This window comes from Cimex lectularius, unplaced genomic scaffold (assembly GCF_000648675.2).
Source record: "Cimex lectularius strain Harlan isolate CLEC.00 unplaced genomic scaffold, Clec_2.1 scaffold21, whole genome shotgun sequence".
NCBI classification, from domain to species: domain Eukaryota; kingdom Metazoa; phylum Arthropoda; class Insecta; order Hemiptera; family Cimicidae; genus Cimex; species Cimex lectularius.
In genome coordinates this window covers 2,905,018-2,921,245 of record NW_019392671.1, presented here as the reverse complement: position 1 = coordinate 2,921,245, position 16,228 = coordinate 2,905,018, and the positions used below count along the sequence as shown (strand labels likewise).

General features: G+C 36.7%; 1 protein-coding gene across 2 annotated transcripts; it reads right to left on the bottom strand.

The window, feature by feature from the left end:
• Positions 1-10,961: 10,961 nt before the first annotated feature.
• Positions 10,962-15,400, bottom strand: LOC106670902. 2 transcript variants are annotated; one of them, XM_024225286.1, is made up of 4 exons: positions 14,415-15,400; positions 14,199-14,291; positions 12,800-13,686; positions 10,962-11,159 (listed from the first exon to the last, which is right to left on the bottom strand). In XM_024225286.1, exons 3-4 carry the CDS (start codon positions 13,658-13,660, stop codon positions 11,043-11,045), a joined length of 978 nt encoding a protein of 325 aa, XP_024081054.1. In that variant the 5' UTR covers positions 13,661-13,686; positions 14,199-14,291; positions 14,415-15,400; the 3' UTR covers positions 10,962-11,042. The 2 variants fall into 2 exon arrangements, with proteins under 2 accessions (XP_024081054.1, XP_014257057.1); XM_014401571.2 differs by lacking the exons at positions 14,199-14,291; positions 14,415-15,400 and adding an exon at positions 13,755-14,078.
• Positions 15,401-16,228: the final 828 nt, after the last annotated feature.

The following is a 16,228-nucleotide window of genomic DNA, read 5'->3' as shown; positions in this document are numbered from 1 at the left end:
CTTCTCTAGTATCTACAGCCTCGCCATCAGCCAAGTCTATAGCATGTGCTCACTTCTCTAACATCTACAGCCTCCGGGGCCAAGCATTTCCATTGCGAGCAGGTGCCCACTTCTTCTCTGGCGTCTACAGCCTTGCCGCCAGCCAATTCTATTGCGAGCAAGGTGCTGCTTCTTCCCTGGCATCTACAAGAAGCCGGTAATGACGGATAGGACCTTGTGTGCGCCATCCTTGAACACATTGAACAAGTTTTTTTTTAAGCGCATGATCTGAAAATGGAAAAAGCAGTTGAATTTTAATGAAAGAAGCAAGATTTCGTACTAATTTAGATACAAACGTTTCTAAACTTACAAATCCTTGATACATTCGTAACATTAATTTTATTTTTGTACAGGAATTTAATTTAAGCATTCAAGCAATAATTATGATATATTATAAAATTTATTTTATTGTAATATTTTACTTCTGCGAAGGACTATTTTTTTCCTTTCAATTTATTATTAAATTTTTTAAATGGCCTCGCATAAAAAAAGGAAAATATAAAATTAACCTACTACCCTTTTAGTCGAAGTTAAAGGCAACTGGGCCAACTGTTGCAGCGGACTAGAAAAAAAACAAGATTGCGATACTTACCACTTGCTTGGTAAATGGCCCAGAGAAACTGGATCGCAGTACATTTGTCCGATTGGATCCTCCATGGTGGACACAAGAAGTAGCGGACAAGAAAAAGCTGGCCCACCGAGCAAGGCCATCCAACAGAGCTGAATACCGACAGAAAGAGAAGCCTTCCATATGGCGTTTCGTGAGGCTAAACAAGACTTCCGCCAGGAGCTCCGTAGAGCCAAAAGAAGCCAATGGAAGCGTTTTGTCGAAGAACAAGACCTGACTAATAGATGGGGACTGCATGCTAAGATTGCTCGAGGAAAGATCACGAGCAGACTACCCCCCTTTGGTCGGGAGTTATCTGGCCTTGAAGCGGCCGGACGGGCACTGTTAAAAGAGGCCTTCCCAGAGGATGATGATTCGACAGACCAGGCCACCCATGTGATGCTTCGCCTTGAGGCCCGGACCATTGCCAGGGACCAGGGGAAGATTTGGCTGAATGCCTCAATCTTCATTAGGAGTATTTTTCCTTTTTCTTTTTTTTACATTTTGGATACAATTTTTGGACTGATAGTGTCAGAGTTCTACTAGAAATAATTCAATACGTCAATATTAAAACTTGCAACTAACACCTCCACCGGTAGGTGAAAATCTAAAAACAGATTTAAACATCTCCTTTTTTAGAATTTTGTTACTATGCTTCACTATTTTAAAAAGTTTTTTTACATTTTGGGTAGAATTTCTGAAGAGTATTTGACATCTACTAGAAATAGTCGAATATGTCAATACTAAAACTCAGAAATAACACCTCCAGCTTATACGCAGTTCAGTATAAACAGTTCAAAACCAATGAAATTATTAAGAAATTTAAAAAGTGTTGCAATTTTCAGATATCAAAAATCCAAACCCCAAAGATTTCTTTTTTTTTATTTTACCCTATTATCGATATATTTTGTAATGTTTTATGATATTTTTCTGAATTATTGGTTAAATAAACAGTTTGTGACAAAATAAATGAATAAAAAATTGGATAAGAAATGAAATTTGCAGATAACAAGTCAGAACAGGCAGATTTACTCCTTTTCGCTATTATACATTATTGCTGCAATTTTGTGTAATTTTTATGATTTTTGCTTTACCAGAAGGCTAAATAAAAAGGTTATAGGTATAACAAACAAAAAAAGTGTTGAAATTTGAAGATATAAAAAGTAAAACTTTGAGAGAACTTTTTGTCATTTTGCAATTTTTTTTTTTTTTTTTTTTTTTTTTTTTTTTTTTTTTTTTTTTTTTTTTTTTTTTTTTTTTTTTTTTTTTTTTTTTTTTTTTTTTTTTTTTTGTACTTCCTGTGTTATGTTTATGATTATAGGAGGATAAATAGACACTATAACAAAATAAATGAATAAGAAATGTAAAAGTATTGAAATTTGCACATATCTAAAAGTCAGAAGAGCCAGATTTTATCTTCTTTTTGTATATTTGTATAATTGTTGATATTACTTGCGGTTTCATTGAAATTTGTTTTAATTTTTGGCTGAATAAACGGTTCTTAATAAAAGAAATGAATGTTAAAAAATGAGGTTTAGGTATAAAGACTGGCAGATATCAAAAAAACAATGCACTAGGAGATTACCCTCTTCTTGCCTTTTTGCAATATCATTACTTATATTCTGTCTATTTTCTAGGTTAATTTTGTTTAGAGTAAGCTAAATAAACAGTTTATAAGAAAAGAAATGAATAAATAAAAACATTTACAAATATCAAAATCCCAGCACTGGCAGATTTACTTCGTTTGTCCAATTTTCCATTGTTGATATTTCCTGCATTTTGTATGATATTTTTATTAATTATAGGCTTGGTAAACAGTCGCTAACAAAAGGAATAAAGTACAAATCGAATCAGGAGTGAATTGTGCACATATCCAAATGCCAGAAACTAGCTTTTTTTTCTTTTTCCCCATTTTACAATATTAACAGTACTTTTTGTATTTATTATAGTTAAATGTGGTATAAATGTAACAGTTCAAAACTGTAGAAATTGTTAAGAAATTAATAAAGTGATAAATTTGAAGATTTAAAAAAGTCAGTCATGGCAGATTTTCACTTTTTAGGGGAAGCTATTTTGATAGTCATAACTTTTATTTTCTATTTTTTATATTATTGCATATATGTTATTCATTGAAGTTTATTTAGCCAATACATAAAATATCAAAAATAACGCAAAATAACAAAACACACCAATCTTCCATGTCTGACTTTTTATATTTCCAAATATTAGTATTTATTCCATTTTTTTTTCTTTCTGTTATAATATGTTTATTTAGGCTCCTTTAAACATATCCTTATCAAACATTTTAAATTGTTTAATAATCCATTTAGTTCTGAACTGTTTATTTATACAACATTTAACAGCAATATTTTTGAAAATGCAAAAAAAGCAACAGTTGTAATGGAAAATTGCAAAACTGAGAAATTCTTTGGGATCTGGATTTTTGATATCTGAAATTGCTACATTTATTAAATTTCTTAAAATATCTTTAGTTTTGAACTGTTTATTTATACCGCATTTAAGATAAATAATTTTTATAATACCAACAATATCAGTTGAATTAATGGAAAATTAAAAAAAAATAGGAAAACCTCAAATTCTGATTTTTGATATCTGATAATTACAACAGTTTTCAAATTTCTTAATAATATCTTTAGTTTTGAACTGTTTATTTACACTACATTTAATATAAATACAAACTATATCAATAGTACTGATGGAAAATAGCGCAATTGAGTAAATCTTCCTCTTCTCGGTTTTCGATATCTTCAAATTTCAATCGTTATTCTATTTGTTATTCATTTCTTTCATTATTAACTGTTTATTTGGCCTACAGTAGACAAATATCTCAGAAAATCAGAAATATTAACAATGAAAAATAGCAAAACGGAGTAAATATCACCTGACTTTTCAACATCTGCAAATTTCTACACTTATTCCATTTTTGCATTAATTTATTTTAGATTAAATCTGCTATGTGAATTTTTGGTACATACACATTTCAACCCTTTTTACATTTGTTTTCAATTTCTTTAGTTATAAACTTTTGTTGAAATTTATTTATCAAAAATAAATGTTAAAATATAAAAAATTAGTCAATAATAATGGAAATGGACAAAAGGTGTAAATCAGCCAATTTCATTTTTTTTTTTAGTACGAAAAGTGTATTTATGCTACATTTAACAAAACATATAAATTACAAGAATTATCATTATCAATGGAAAAATACAAAAAGGTGCCAATCTGGCTTGTTTGACTTTCTGATATCTGCAATTCTCTGTTTGTTATGCCAAGTAGTTCATTTTTGTGTTCGTTCATCATCAGTGATGATGTTCATCGCTGTGAAGGTGGCAATCGTAAGTAGAGCGACGAAAAAAGAATCCCGCGGTGGTGGGAAAAAAGCCATTGTCTAAAGAGCTCTTGACAACCCTGAAAAATCCATAGTGAGTCATGTTTGACACAAAAGCCTGTCGAGAATTAGCGAGCACTAATCACGGGGCCGTCTTCTCGAGAGGGCTCTTTGTCGTGGGGGTTCTTTTATATTTGAGGGAGTCCTTTAAAAAAAGAAAAAAAATGCTTCACCCGTGTCTTAACCCGAGGAAACTAAACCAAAGGGGGTTTGGCAGCTGGCCATCTGCTCTCTTGAGAAATCGCGAAATCCGGTTTTCAAAACTCCTTGAATAGTTCCAACTGGCTCTTCGACGACCTCCGGCTCTACGGTACTGATTTCTTATGGTGCTAGGATATCTCGGATTTAAAACCCAGGCTCCGAAAGAAATCAGTGCCGAATCGGCACGGCGGAAGACTCCTTGAAGACTGCGGGTCACCGGTGGCACCCTCGCCTTGATAAAGGGCCGACGATCTGCTCCAGGACGCCTGGACAAGAGAGCGTCTCGTGTTACCGGGAAAGGAAGTCACGCTCCGAAGAACTTTTGGACAAAAACATATATTATTTTTTATTAACAAGAAGAAAATACGTTAAAGAGCAAAGCGAACATGTTTTTTGCGATATCCCGCCTTACGTGATAGGAAGAGGTGAAATCATTTGGTTGATGACCAATTTACAACTGGATTCTACAAGAACTATTTTGCATCACAAGAAATTGGGTGTACGACATACACCCTTTACAGTTTCACAGCCTTAAGTTGGAAAAAGAAATGGTTAGAAATCAAAAGTTGTGAGGTGAAGACTATTTTTTCGTAGGATACATCTGTAAATTGTAAAAGGATTGTTATCGCCCTACGGAAAACATTCTATCTTTTTTTTGTGGCTGCAAAAAAATAATCCATTTTTCCTAGGACCGGCTGTAAAGTTGGATATCGTCTCAGTCCAGGTAATCATGACGTCTTGAAATTCTAGAAGAATCCTTTACTTAGAAACGAGGTGTAAAGTTTGACATCAACCCAAAGGACTTAAATATGTCATTCATAAGATAGTAGAAGAATCTCTTCGTAGTTTCCAGCTGTGAAGTCGGACGTCAGGCTCCCGGTAGCTGAAGAAATGTCATAAATGTCATGTCATCATGTCGTAAATATGTTGATGAGGAATCATTTTCGTAGGATCCAGCTGTAAAGTCGGATGATTCATTCGTAATTTACAGCTGTAAAGTTTCACTACAAACCAAGAAAGGCATTCTATTTTTTGTAATTAGAAAAGAATCTATTTCTTAAGATCTTCTAAGAATCTTTTCATAAGATAGTAGGAGAATCTCTTTGTAGTTTCCAGCTGTAAAGTTGGATATCATCAAAAATTTGTCATTCTGTCCATTTCTATGATTTTGGAAGCATCTTTTCATAAGATAGTAGGAGAATCTCTTCGTAGTTTCCAGCTGTAAAGTCGGATGTCAGTCTCCCGGTAGCTGAACAATCAATTTTTCCTAGGATCCGGTTGTAAAGTTGGATATCATCAAAAAAATTTCATTCTGTCCATTTCTTATATTTTGGAAGAATCTTTTCATAAGATAGTAGAGGAATCTCTTCGTAGTTTCCAGCTGTGAAGTCGGACGTCAGTCTCCCGGTAGCTGAAGAATCAATTTTTCCTAGGATCCGGCTGTAAAGTTGGATATCATAAAAACTTTGTCATTCTGTCCATTTCTATGATTTTGGAAGAATCTTTTCATAAGATAGTAGAAGAATCTCTTCGTAGTTTCCAGCTGTAAAGTCGGACGTCAGTCTCCCGGTAGCTAAAGAATAAATTTTTCCTAGGATCCGGTTGTAAAGTTGGATATCATCAAAAAATTTTCATTCTGTCCATTTCTTATGATTTTAGAAGAATCTTTTCATAAGATAGTAGGAGAATCTCTTCGTAATTTCCAGCTGAGAAGTCGGACCTCAGTCTCCCGGTAGCTGAAGAATCCATTTTTCCTAGGATCCGGCTTTGAAGTTGGATATCATCAAAAATTTGTCATTCTGTCCATTTCTATGATTTTGGAAGAATCTTTTCATAAGCTAGTAGAAGAGTCTCTTCGTAGTTTCCAGCTGTGAAGTCGGATCTCAGTCTGCCGGTTGCTGAAGAATCCATTTTTCCTAGGATTCGGCTGTAAAGTTGGATATCGTCAAAAATTTGTCATTCTGTTCATTTCTATGATTTTAGAAGAATCTTTGCATAAGTTAGTAGAAGAATCTCTAGTTTCCAGCTGTAAACTCGGACCTCAGTCTGTTTGCTAGTAACTGCAGAATCCATTTTTACTAGGATCCAAAAAGAAAGAAATCTGTCCTTTGCGGTGGTTGGAGAGGAATCATTTTCGTAGAATCCAGCAGTAAAGTTTGGTCATCGATCCAAATGAAATAAATGAGTAATTTTCTTGTAGTTGGAGAGAAATCCTTTTCATAGGACCCAGCTGTTAAGTCGGACAACACTTCTATTCTTGTTCTTCTTATTGTGTTCCTTTCTTGAGGTAGGAGAAGAATCCTAAGGAATTCGTAGGTTCCAGTTGTAATGTTGAATATCACCAAAAATATGTCATTCTGTCCATTTCTTATGATTTTGGAAGATCTTTTCGTAATATAGTAGAAGAATCTGTTCGTAGTTTCCAGTCTGTTTGCTGGTAGCTGCAGGATCCATTTATGTATTTATTGCTGCAGAATAATTCTTTCCGTGGTCTCCGTCTTCTACTACGGAATAGTTTGTTTTGTGTGAAGTGCAGTAATGTTGCACTTCACACAAAACAAACTATTCCGTCTAATTTTTTTTATAACTGGAAAAGAATGCTTCCGGTAGATCCAGCCGAAAAGTTGGTCATCGCCCCAGCGAAGTCATTCTGTCCTATTCTTGTGGTTGCAGAAGAATCCATTTTTCCTGATCCAAGTGCAATGTTGGTCATCAACCCATGGAATTCATTTTACATATTTCTTGTGATTTTATCACCCGAAAGGACGTAAATATGTCCTTTTCTGGTTGTTGTAGAGGAATCCTTTTCTTAGGATACCAAAAAGAGGAAATCTGTCCTTTTGTTGTGACAGGAGAATATTCATTTTTCCTAAGACCCATCTGTAAAGTTGGATATCGCGAAAAGTAGCCAGTCCGTCTATTTCTTGTGATTGGAGGAGAATCCTTTTCTTAAGATCTTTCTGTAAAGTCTGACATAACGAAATTTCAAAATAGTATTTTGTAGAGGGAGTCAGAGATGGTTTTTGTTTTAGTAAAATAGTTTCAATCAGGTAGTTATTGTTTTTACGTATTAGGTCCGTCAGGTCTCGCCTTTTTCGGGTTTTTTTCCCCTACCTTGGGATAACTTAAATAAATTTTTATGGGGATTGAGCCCATCGGGCAGGGGAAAAAAAGAAAAAGTTATCGAGTTATGCGGGACGTCTGTCCGAAGCTCGTGGTATGAAGCATTACAAGTAGGACCCAAACCCGACACCGTCCTCCTAGGGTTTCACTTCTGGTTCTCTGGCATTTTTTTTCCGCCCTCAGCCCTCGTTCCTCTCTCTATCTCACTCGTCTCTCTTCCCTCCCGGTTTACGATCCTCGTATCGATTTACAAGGATTTCCTCCTGCCCATATGGCGCACTTTTGTCTTTGGCCGTGGACAAAAACAACCAGACAAAACAACGGTCGTTGGTGAACGACCCGCGGGGGGTCCGAGAGGGAATCGCATCCTTCTGGAATGAAAGTCGGAACAGAAAAATGGATCGGTGGCATTTAGGGGGGGGGGGGGTAAGAAAAATTTTCGACCAAAAACTAAACTCTGTGAAAGATTAAATTCCTCGGAAAATAAAGATGATGTAAAGTAAATAACAATAAATAAAAAAGGAAAACAGAAGGAAGACATATTTCAAATACAGCTATTACCAATTTAATTATTAATTCAAATTTTGTTAGTTCAATACTTGGGTCACACTTCAATTTATTTCATACTGACAATGTGGTGATATCAGTCTCTTTAAAGTTTCATTTTGTTTTTAATTTCAAATCGATATAAAGCAAATAATTAAATAAAAAGGTTACACTTATTTTGTTCCAGTAGGTTTATAAGTTACGTAAAAAATTTCCCTTTCGTTTTGATTGTAATTTAAAAAAATGCTTATAATAAAACAAACAAGAAAATAATAAATTTGACTTAGGGGCGTCGGTGGCCGCAACGGTTTGGGCGTTGACACGGCGCTCATCACTGTAAGGTAAAGGTCCCGGGTTCGAATCCAGCGGCCCTGCATTCTAACCCGACATACTTACAAATGGGCTTTTTTTCAAAAACACCGGCACCCTGAGGGTTTATATGACCTCTGCTGTTGCGAATCCTCGAAAAAAAAAATAAAATAAAATAAATTTGACATCATACGAGCAAACCGCCAAACCTGAGCATCCCAACAAGCGATTGATGTAGAGACCGCATTAAAAATTGAACTTGAGAAAAAGATACTAAATAATAAATTATGGGTGTATTTTTGTGTTTAATGTTAGCGTCTTGTTTATCGTTCACAAATCTTAACGTTCTAGCCTTGTGCGAGGAGAAGTCATGAGCCCACTTCTATTTGTCATACACGATATTACATTACATCAGTTACGACAAAGCAAACATTTATGAATGCAAAGTACGAAAATGTAACAAAATTGGTAATTTGTTAATTTCTTTCATACCAGTAAAATCGTTTCTAATATATCGGACGTCATATGTTTAGCGGACTGCAAGGTGAAATCATAAAAATACGTTTTGAATTTTTCTTCGGATAGTAAAGTAGTAAATTTTTACCAACATATTCATAGCAAATGTAATAACAATTGTCAATGAATACACTAATATAATGAATGAATAAAATAAATACAATTGAAAAATGGCAAAAAGAGGTAGAATGCTAAAGATTATGGGTTGAGATGGTGAGTTGGTGTCCGAGGGGATAGAAGCCGAAGGTCGTGGGTTCGAATCCTGCTCGTGACACTAACTTTTTCATCTCATCACATTCTTAAAAGTTCATTTTGAATAATATTTAAAAAAATAAAAAGTAAATTTGACAATTCTAAAATTTAATAATAAAAGCTATAAAACAGGATTTTTTTTCTTTGTATAAACCAATGCCAGATCTGCCCCTCGATGCTCCAAATGCTATCTTTTTTATCAAAACGCTCAACGATCGTACAGACGATATACGATTCCAAATCATAGCAAGGATTCACTCTAATGAAATGTACTACATTTGAGGGAAGAAATTGAACTTTATGGCTACATCCTTTGATCAATCAGGACGAGACTACCTCGCACCATCGCGGAAAATAGTTCAAGACATTTATCAAGAACGAAGAAAGGAAAACCAGGCGCGGAATTGTTGACTTTTGGGATTTATGACCAGACCTTGATTTTTGGTGTTATGAGGTCTCATCTTGTGAAACCCGCCTCTCTTAACACAATGTTTGAGCATGCATGACTTCAAAGGAGTCCATTCAGCATTTAGAATGAAGCGAACAGCAAGAAGTAGAGAAAGAGAAAGCGTGAGAGGGGGAGGAGGAGGGGGATAGAGAAAGAGGGAGAGGGATGGAAGGAGAGAGAAAGGGATAGAGAAAGTGGGAGAGGGAGTGAGAGAGAGAGGGAGAGAGGGATATAGGGAGAGGGAGAGAGAGAGAGTGGGAGGGAGGGAGGAATAGAGGGAGAGGGAGAGAGAGAGTGGGAGAGGGATGGAAGGAGTGAGAAAGGGATAGAGAAAGAGGGAGGGAGAGAGAGAATTTGAAAAAATAAAATTGAGAACGAAAATTTGTAAATAGGTTCAAATATCTAACAGTTCAGTTTTAGTAAATTCGATTTTCATAGAAATTATAATACAATAAAAATGTACGGTTTACAATTATAACGTCATATGAGGAGAGTAAACGAACTGTATCATTACAACGAAACACGTGAAATTTCGTTTTTTTCCCAGGTCTTGATCGGACCAGTAAACAGAAATTTCATCTCTAAAAAAAATATATGCAATAGGGTGGATGGGTACTCACTATTTAATTATAGTCAATCCGCTGTGAACGATGTCTTCTTCAGAACTCTTTTTTCGGATTTAAAATTTTTAGTCTCTCATGCACGAATAGGCTGGATCCCGGCCTCTACCCTAAAAGTGTGGGGATCCCTTTTTTTTAAGCGCTGTAGGGCTAATTGTGAAGTATAAATCACAAAGCTGTCACTACGAAATAAATTAAAGTGTGGAACGTATAGACTGATGACAATATGTCTGTACAAATTTAGGAGAATGAGAGAGAGAGAGAGAGAGAGAGAGAGAGAGAGAGAGAGAGAGAGAGAGAGAGCTATTCCTTCTTCACATATTCTCATGATAAAATATACAGAAATTAATTAACAAATTGCCTTAAAAAATTACAAGAAAACTACGCTTTTCACTATTTTTACCCTGAAAATTTTAGCCTTCTTCCTAAAAGGTCTACACGTTAAAAAAATTGTTTTATTGTCAATTTACCTTGGATATATTTTCGTTCTTCGGCCACGTGGCCATCCCCCTGGACCGTTACCGGCGCGGACTCGGCATGGCAATGAGGGCGAGAAGGGGTGGCAACTGGCAGAAAGAGTGAAAAGGGAAAGGGGAGGCTCCCCTCTACGTCTCAAGAACAAAACTACCCCCTGAGCCGTGGGATAACGCTCTTTTCGAAAAAATAAAAAGAAGAAGGGGTGGCCCTTTTCTTATCCCTTCCTGCCTAATTGGTCTCTCATTTTCAAAAACACTTATGTCTGCTGGAAATAACACCTAGGTGATTTAAAAAAAAAAAAACGTCAAAAATTATACTAAAATTAAAAAAAAAATCAGGTTGTTCAATCATTTTGTTGTTGTTGTTGTTGTTGTTCAAATATATAGTATATTTTGAGACTAAATAAATAAATGATTATAGAAAATTATCATTTTTTCCTCTTTTGTAAATAAAAAATAAATATATACGACGATTTTTCATTATTTGACACCGACTTCATTTGTTGATCTCCTTGATGCTCTTCTTCGGCCTCACGGGGACGAATTTCGTATGACCGTACCTGATCGGGTTCTTCTCCCGGGCGAACTTCTTCTCCTTCACGGGCACGAGGTCCTGGAAAAAGGACACAGTTAAAAAAACCTTCCTTGGTGATCCAGTGTCACCTCTGTGATTCGACATGACCGGTTTAACGGGTCTCAGAGTCTGCGTAGTGAAATTTTCTGTTCGTCCCTTTACATTTTAGTCTGTGTTTATGTTTAAATTTTTCGCCTGTTATTTTAATTGTTTGTTTGTCTGTAAATTTGTATTAAGTTGGTTTCTTTGCCCATTTTATTGTTTGCTTATAATGTTGTATTGTCTGTGTTTGTGTTCCCTTTTATGATTAAAATATGCCCTTGTTCCTCATAATGTGATTTTTTTCCCTTATAATGTGGTCATTTTGTTTGTTTGTGTGTTCATTTGTTTTCCTTTTTTTGAAATATTTTGTTTGCTTGTAATGTAATTCAAAAAACCCCGTCCTTATAATGCGGTTTTTTGTTTGCGTTCATTTGTGTTCGGTTTAAAAAAAAAAAAAATAATTTGTCTGTTTTATTGTTCCCTTATAATTTGATTTTTTCTTGTGTTAATTTGTTCTGTTGGTTAAAAAATTGTTTTTGCTTGCTTATGATGTGGACTTTTTATTGATTACTCGTAATGTTTTTTTTATTATATATATTTTGTTTGCTCATAATGTGATTTTCCTAATATACATTTTCTTTTTGTCCTTATAATGTGGTCTTTTTTGTTTGTTTGTATGTTCATTTGTTCATTATTTTGTCTGTTTTATTGTTTGCTTATAGCGCAATTTTTTATACATATTTGCTTGTTTTTCTATCCTTATAATGCTGTATTTTTTATTTTTTCTCTGTGTTAATTTGTTATGTAGGTTAAAAACAATTTTTTTGTTTGTTTATGATGTGGACTTTTTATTGATTGCTCATAATGTTTATTTTAATATACATATTTTGTTTGTTTTATTGTTTGCTTAAAATGTGACCTTTTTTTGTTTTTTTATAATATGGCTAGTTTTACGTTGTTTACAACGAGGTCTTTAATTGTTTTTTTATGTTTGTTGTGTGTTCATTTGTTCCTTTTTTTGTCTGATTTATTGTTTGCTTATAATGTGCTTTTTTCATATTTGCTTGGTTTTTTTGACTTTATAATATTGTCTGTTTTGATTTATAATTTGATTTTTCTTGTTTCTTTTTGTTGTTCATTTGTTCTATAGGTTAAAAAAATTGTTTTGCGTACTTAAGCTGTGTACTTATTGTTTGCTTATAACGTGGCTTTTTTCGTTGTCTTTTGATTGTTTTCTTATGCTGTGTATTTTTTACACTTTGGGTTCCGTTGGTTTTTTAAAAATCTTTTGTGCTGTGTTTTATGGTTTTCTTATGTGATCTTTTTATTGTTTGTGTGTTCATTTCTGTTCAGTTTTTTAGACATCCTTTTTGTCTGTGTATAGTTTGCTTATGTTTGTTTATAGTTGTTTGGTTAGTGTACACGCTAGTTCAATTGGGCGTTGAGGACAAACAAGCCAAAACACATACACAAATTAAAAAAAAGACGATAACTGTTGGTAATTTGTCTTATTGGGGATCTGTTACAACAGCTGAGCCGTTGAGGATTTTTTAAAAATTTTTTGTTGTTTTTTACTATGGCTGTTAATATGGTGTCGGGAATATGGCGGTATGAAAATAGTTGTGAGAAATATTTACGTATCGTTCGTCAGGCTCTTCGTCTATCTCACTGAGGACGGGACTCCTTGAGACGCGTTTCTTGAACTTGGTCCCCTTCCAGACGCGTTTGTCCGAGCTTTTCAGCTTCGAAATGAACTCCTCGTCCGCCGTCGGGTCGAACTTGACGCCGTCCTTCCACGCGTTGCCCCAGAAGTCGTTCTCGTCGAGTGTCGGCGCGTGGAACGAGACGCACTTCAGCACGTCCGTGGCGGATGCGGCCGGGCTGGCGCCCCTGTGATCCTTGATGACGTCCTTGGGGAACGGGAGAACGGCCGACGAGGAGGATCCGCGTACGGCCGGCTGGTCGAACTTTGCCGGCCTTTTATCCAGGGCCCGGCGCGCTTCCTTCACCGGCGGGTCCTTCTTCACCGCGGTCCCGTTCTTCCTCTGGGGCCTCTTCACCGTCTTCAACGACTCCTTCGGCTTCTCCTTGAGCGACACCTTGCTCGGGGTGGGGCCGATCTCATCCTTGGACGACTTCTTCGTCGACTTCTTCATGCTCGTGTTCGACCTAGACGCCTCGACGCACTCACCGGACGCCTGCTTCTCCGGCGGCTTCGCGTCCTTCTTCCTCTTGGCGATCTTCTTCTGCTTCGGCTCCGCTTCCGTCTGGCCTGCCTTGAGCGCGAGGGCGTTCTTCAGACCCTCGTCCTCGCCCTTCTTCACGACCTTCTTCTTCAGGATCGTCATCTTCTTCGCAGGCTTAGAAAGGGTCGAGTTTCCGCTGCAGTTAGCGAGCTGGGCAGCAAGGAGGTTCATGGAAGATGGCGACCTCCCGTCCTCCGTAGACTGGGGCCCATTCACTTTCTTATTGCCGCCTTTCTTCCCACCTTTATTCATTACTGACAAATCCACACCTCAAACACCTTAAAAAAAAATAAATAAACAATAAAAAATACTAATAATCAACAAACCGAAGAATAGTGCATCTTACCGAGTATTAAATCGCCCCAAAACAAAATACACTATTTTCCCCCTTCAAAAACAGCTTAAATAAAAAAAAAATGAATTTGGAACTATATCTTTTGTCTGTTTTTTCTAATGTTGAAATAAAAAAAGTAAAATATATTCTGTAAAAAAACGATTAAATAAAAAGCGTGTTTTGTGTGAAAATCTAATGTGAATTCATGTAACCATTCCTCAGGTTGGGGGGAAAAACAAAAACAAATAAATATCAAATTATTAAGAGAGAAAAGTGCATATGGTGCACAAGCGCGGTAGTTTCTCATCTGGGCCGAACGAGTAGACCTCATGAGTCATATAATACAAATAAATTCTTTTTTTTTTTCGTTTGATTTTTTATTTTATTTGACAAGGAAAACTATTCTCTGGGCTTTTTAGATCCACGGCTGAGCAGAGAAAAAAAGCACCGACTCACCGGACCTCGCACTGCGAAAATACACCCCCTGCCCTGCTGACTTTCCTTTTCCCTTTGCCATTTTCCGAACGGTCTTCGGGCAGGCCAGGAATTCTGAAACATTTTAACATCAGATGTTAAATAAACTTTTATTTTTAACATGCAATATTATGCTCGAGTATCCTTAAGAAAAATTTGACCTAAATACGATAAAACCAGGTCAGAAGTTAACACTACCTCAACTTGGTACCGGCTTTGGCGTTAACAGTGGGTCGCTTCGTTTCCTCCAGGGCCGGTGTTGAAAGGAGCTATTGATTGTAGTAAGATGACAACTAGCGAAAGGCCTTGGGGAGTTCGCAGCCAGCTGTTGAGAGTACCCATGACCAGTCTGCCCTAAACAATAACCAGGTTATATACAGGGATGCTGTAAACTTTGTGCTGGATGGAAGGCGGAGGCTAGTGGAAACTTATAAAAATGTAAAGTCTTATGGTTAACTAGTTACATAGCTTCAGCAATTCGGCCTTTGTGTTTAATCAGATCGCGTCGACTCTGCTCAATAAGTAAGCAAGTGAGCCCTGCTTACAGGGTGTTGCATGCTAATTGGATGCTGCCTGAAGGCGGAATGACTGCAACAGAGGTGACACTAATTTAAAGACCTGTGGTTAACTAAAGTTACCTCTCTGCTTCAGCAAATCGGCCTTTCAGGCAGCTTCCAATGGGGTCATCCCGCTTACTGCTTAAGACAGACTCGACGAGATTTCACCACTCGCTAATGGACCACCACAAGGTTCAAAGGTTCTCTCAAGAGCTGACGTACTTGTAAAAATAAGTAAGCCAAGACTTACTGCTTGCAACTGGTCCTCGCAGCTTGCTCCAGTTATGAGTGTTGATCATCGTCGAGCCTGACCTAATAAATAAGCACATGAGCCCTTGCTTACAGGGTGTTGCAAACTAATTGGATGCTGCCTGGAAGTCCGAATTACTGCAACAGAGAGTAAAGTCCCGTGATGACTGGTAGTATATAAGATAAAGTTAATTTTCCATTTGGCACGGCAAAGTTATAAAGTTATGCGCTAAATCCAAAAACTACTATATACAGGTCCTCGAGAAACCTGGCTTCTCCTCTGAAGGAGTTGAAAAGCTCTTAACAGTAGAATGCCCTGCACCAAACCCAGGAATAGGATAGCAGGGAAAAGTAGCCGATATGCTGAAACTCTGGAAATAGAAAGTGTTAACTCCAGTTTTTACCTATCCATTTCTTGTATATAAGCAGGGGCTCAAAATCCTTAAAGCTGACTCGTCGAAGTGATCTGGAGCATCAAGGGTGCTCTCAATAGCTGACCTGGACGCCAAGAGCTTGCTGCTTGTAATCTCCATTTCACGACCTCTCAGCAGGCATGCTTTTGCTGGGTATAACCAGTTCTGAAAGCTTGACGCTTCTATTCTCTCGGACATTGGGTCATTTTCTGCTAAAGCCTCTTTAAATTTTTGCAGTTTGTCGGTTATACCATCAGGCTCAACAACTTCGTGTGTTACATATAGTTGAATAACTCACTCTGTATACTTACAGCAACTTTGGGCTTGAACTTATACAAGTCCTAGGTAATTGTGCTTAGAGCCAGTACCTCCATTCCTTACCTCATATCCATCAATATAATTAACCTATTTCTGCCATACCGACAAGACTTGATCAGACCTCGTGCTAGAAGGCCAGAGTCAAATCTTCTTACCTTAACTCACTGACCTTAAGACAGTCATAAAAATTGATTTGTAACCACCCTCTAGGCTATACTTCCTTAACGTCCAACTTTACACCTATGACCCTATGACCTCATGACCCCCTAGCCTGACCCTGATTATAAGTAAATCTTTCATTTTGAATTGAATCTCCCGGCCCTCTCGAAGAGCGGGAACGAATCAGTGACGATGGGAAAAATCGATTCGCCATCATCCTGTGATGACTGTATTATGATTCCGTGGGTTTTTCTCTTGTGTCAATCATCCTGGATAAGCAGGTGGAGGATTTCCCGTTTTTTTACCCGTCTCTTTT

Coding starts and splice junctions, on each gene's coding strand:
- LOC106670902 (XM_024225286.1), bottom strand. CDS start 13,660: ATGAATAAAGGTGGGAAGAAAGGCGGCAATAAGAAAGTGAATGGGCCC. Junction 11,160..12,799: donor AAGAGCCTGACGAACGATAC/GTAAATATTTCT, acceptor TCCTTTTTCCAG/GACCTCGTGCCCGTGAAGGA.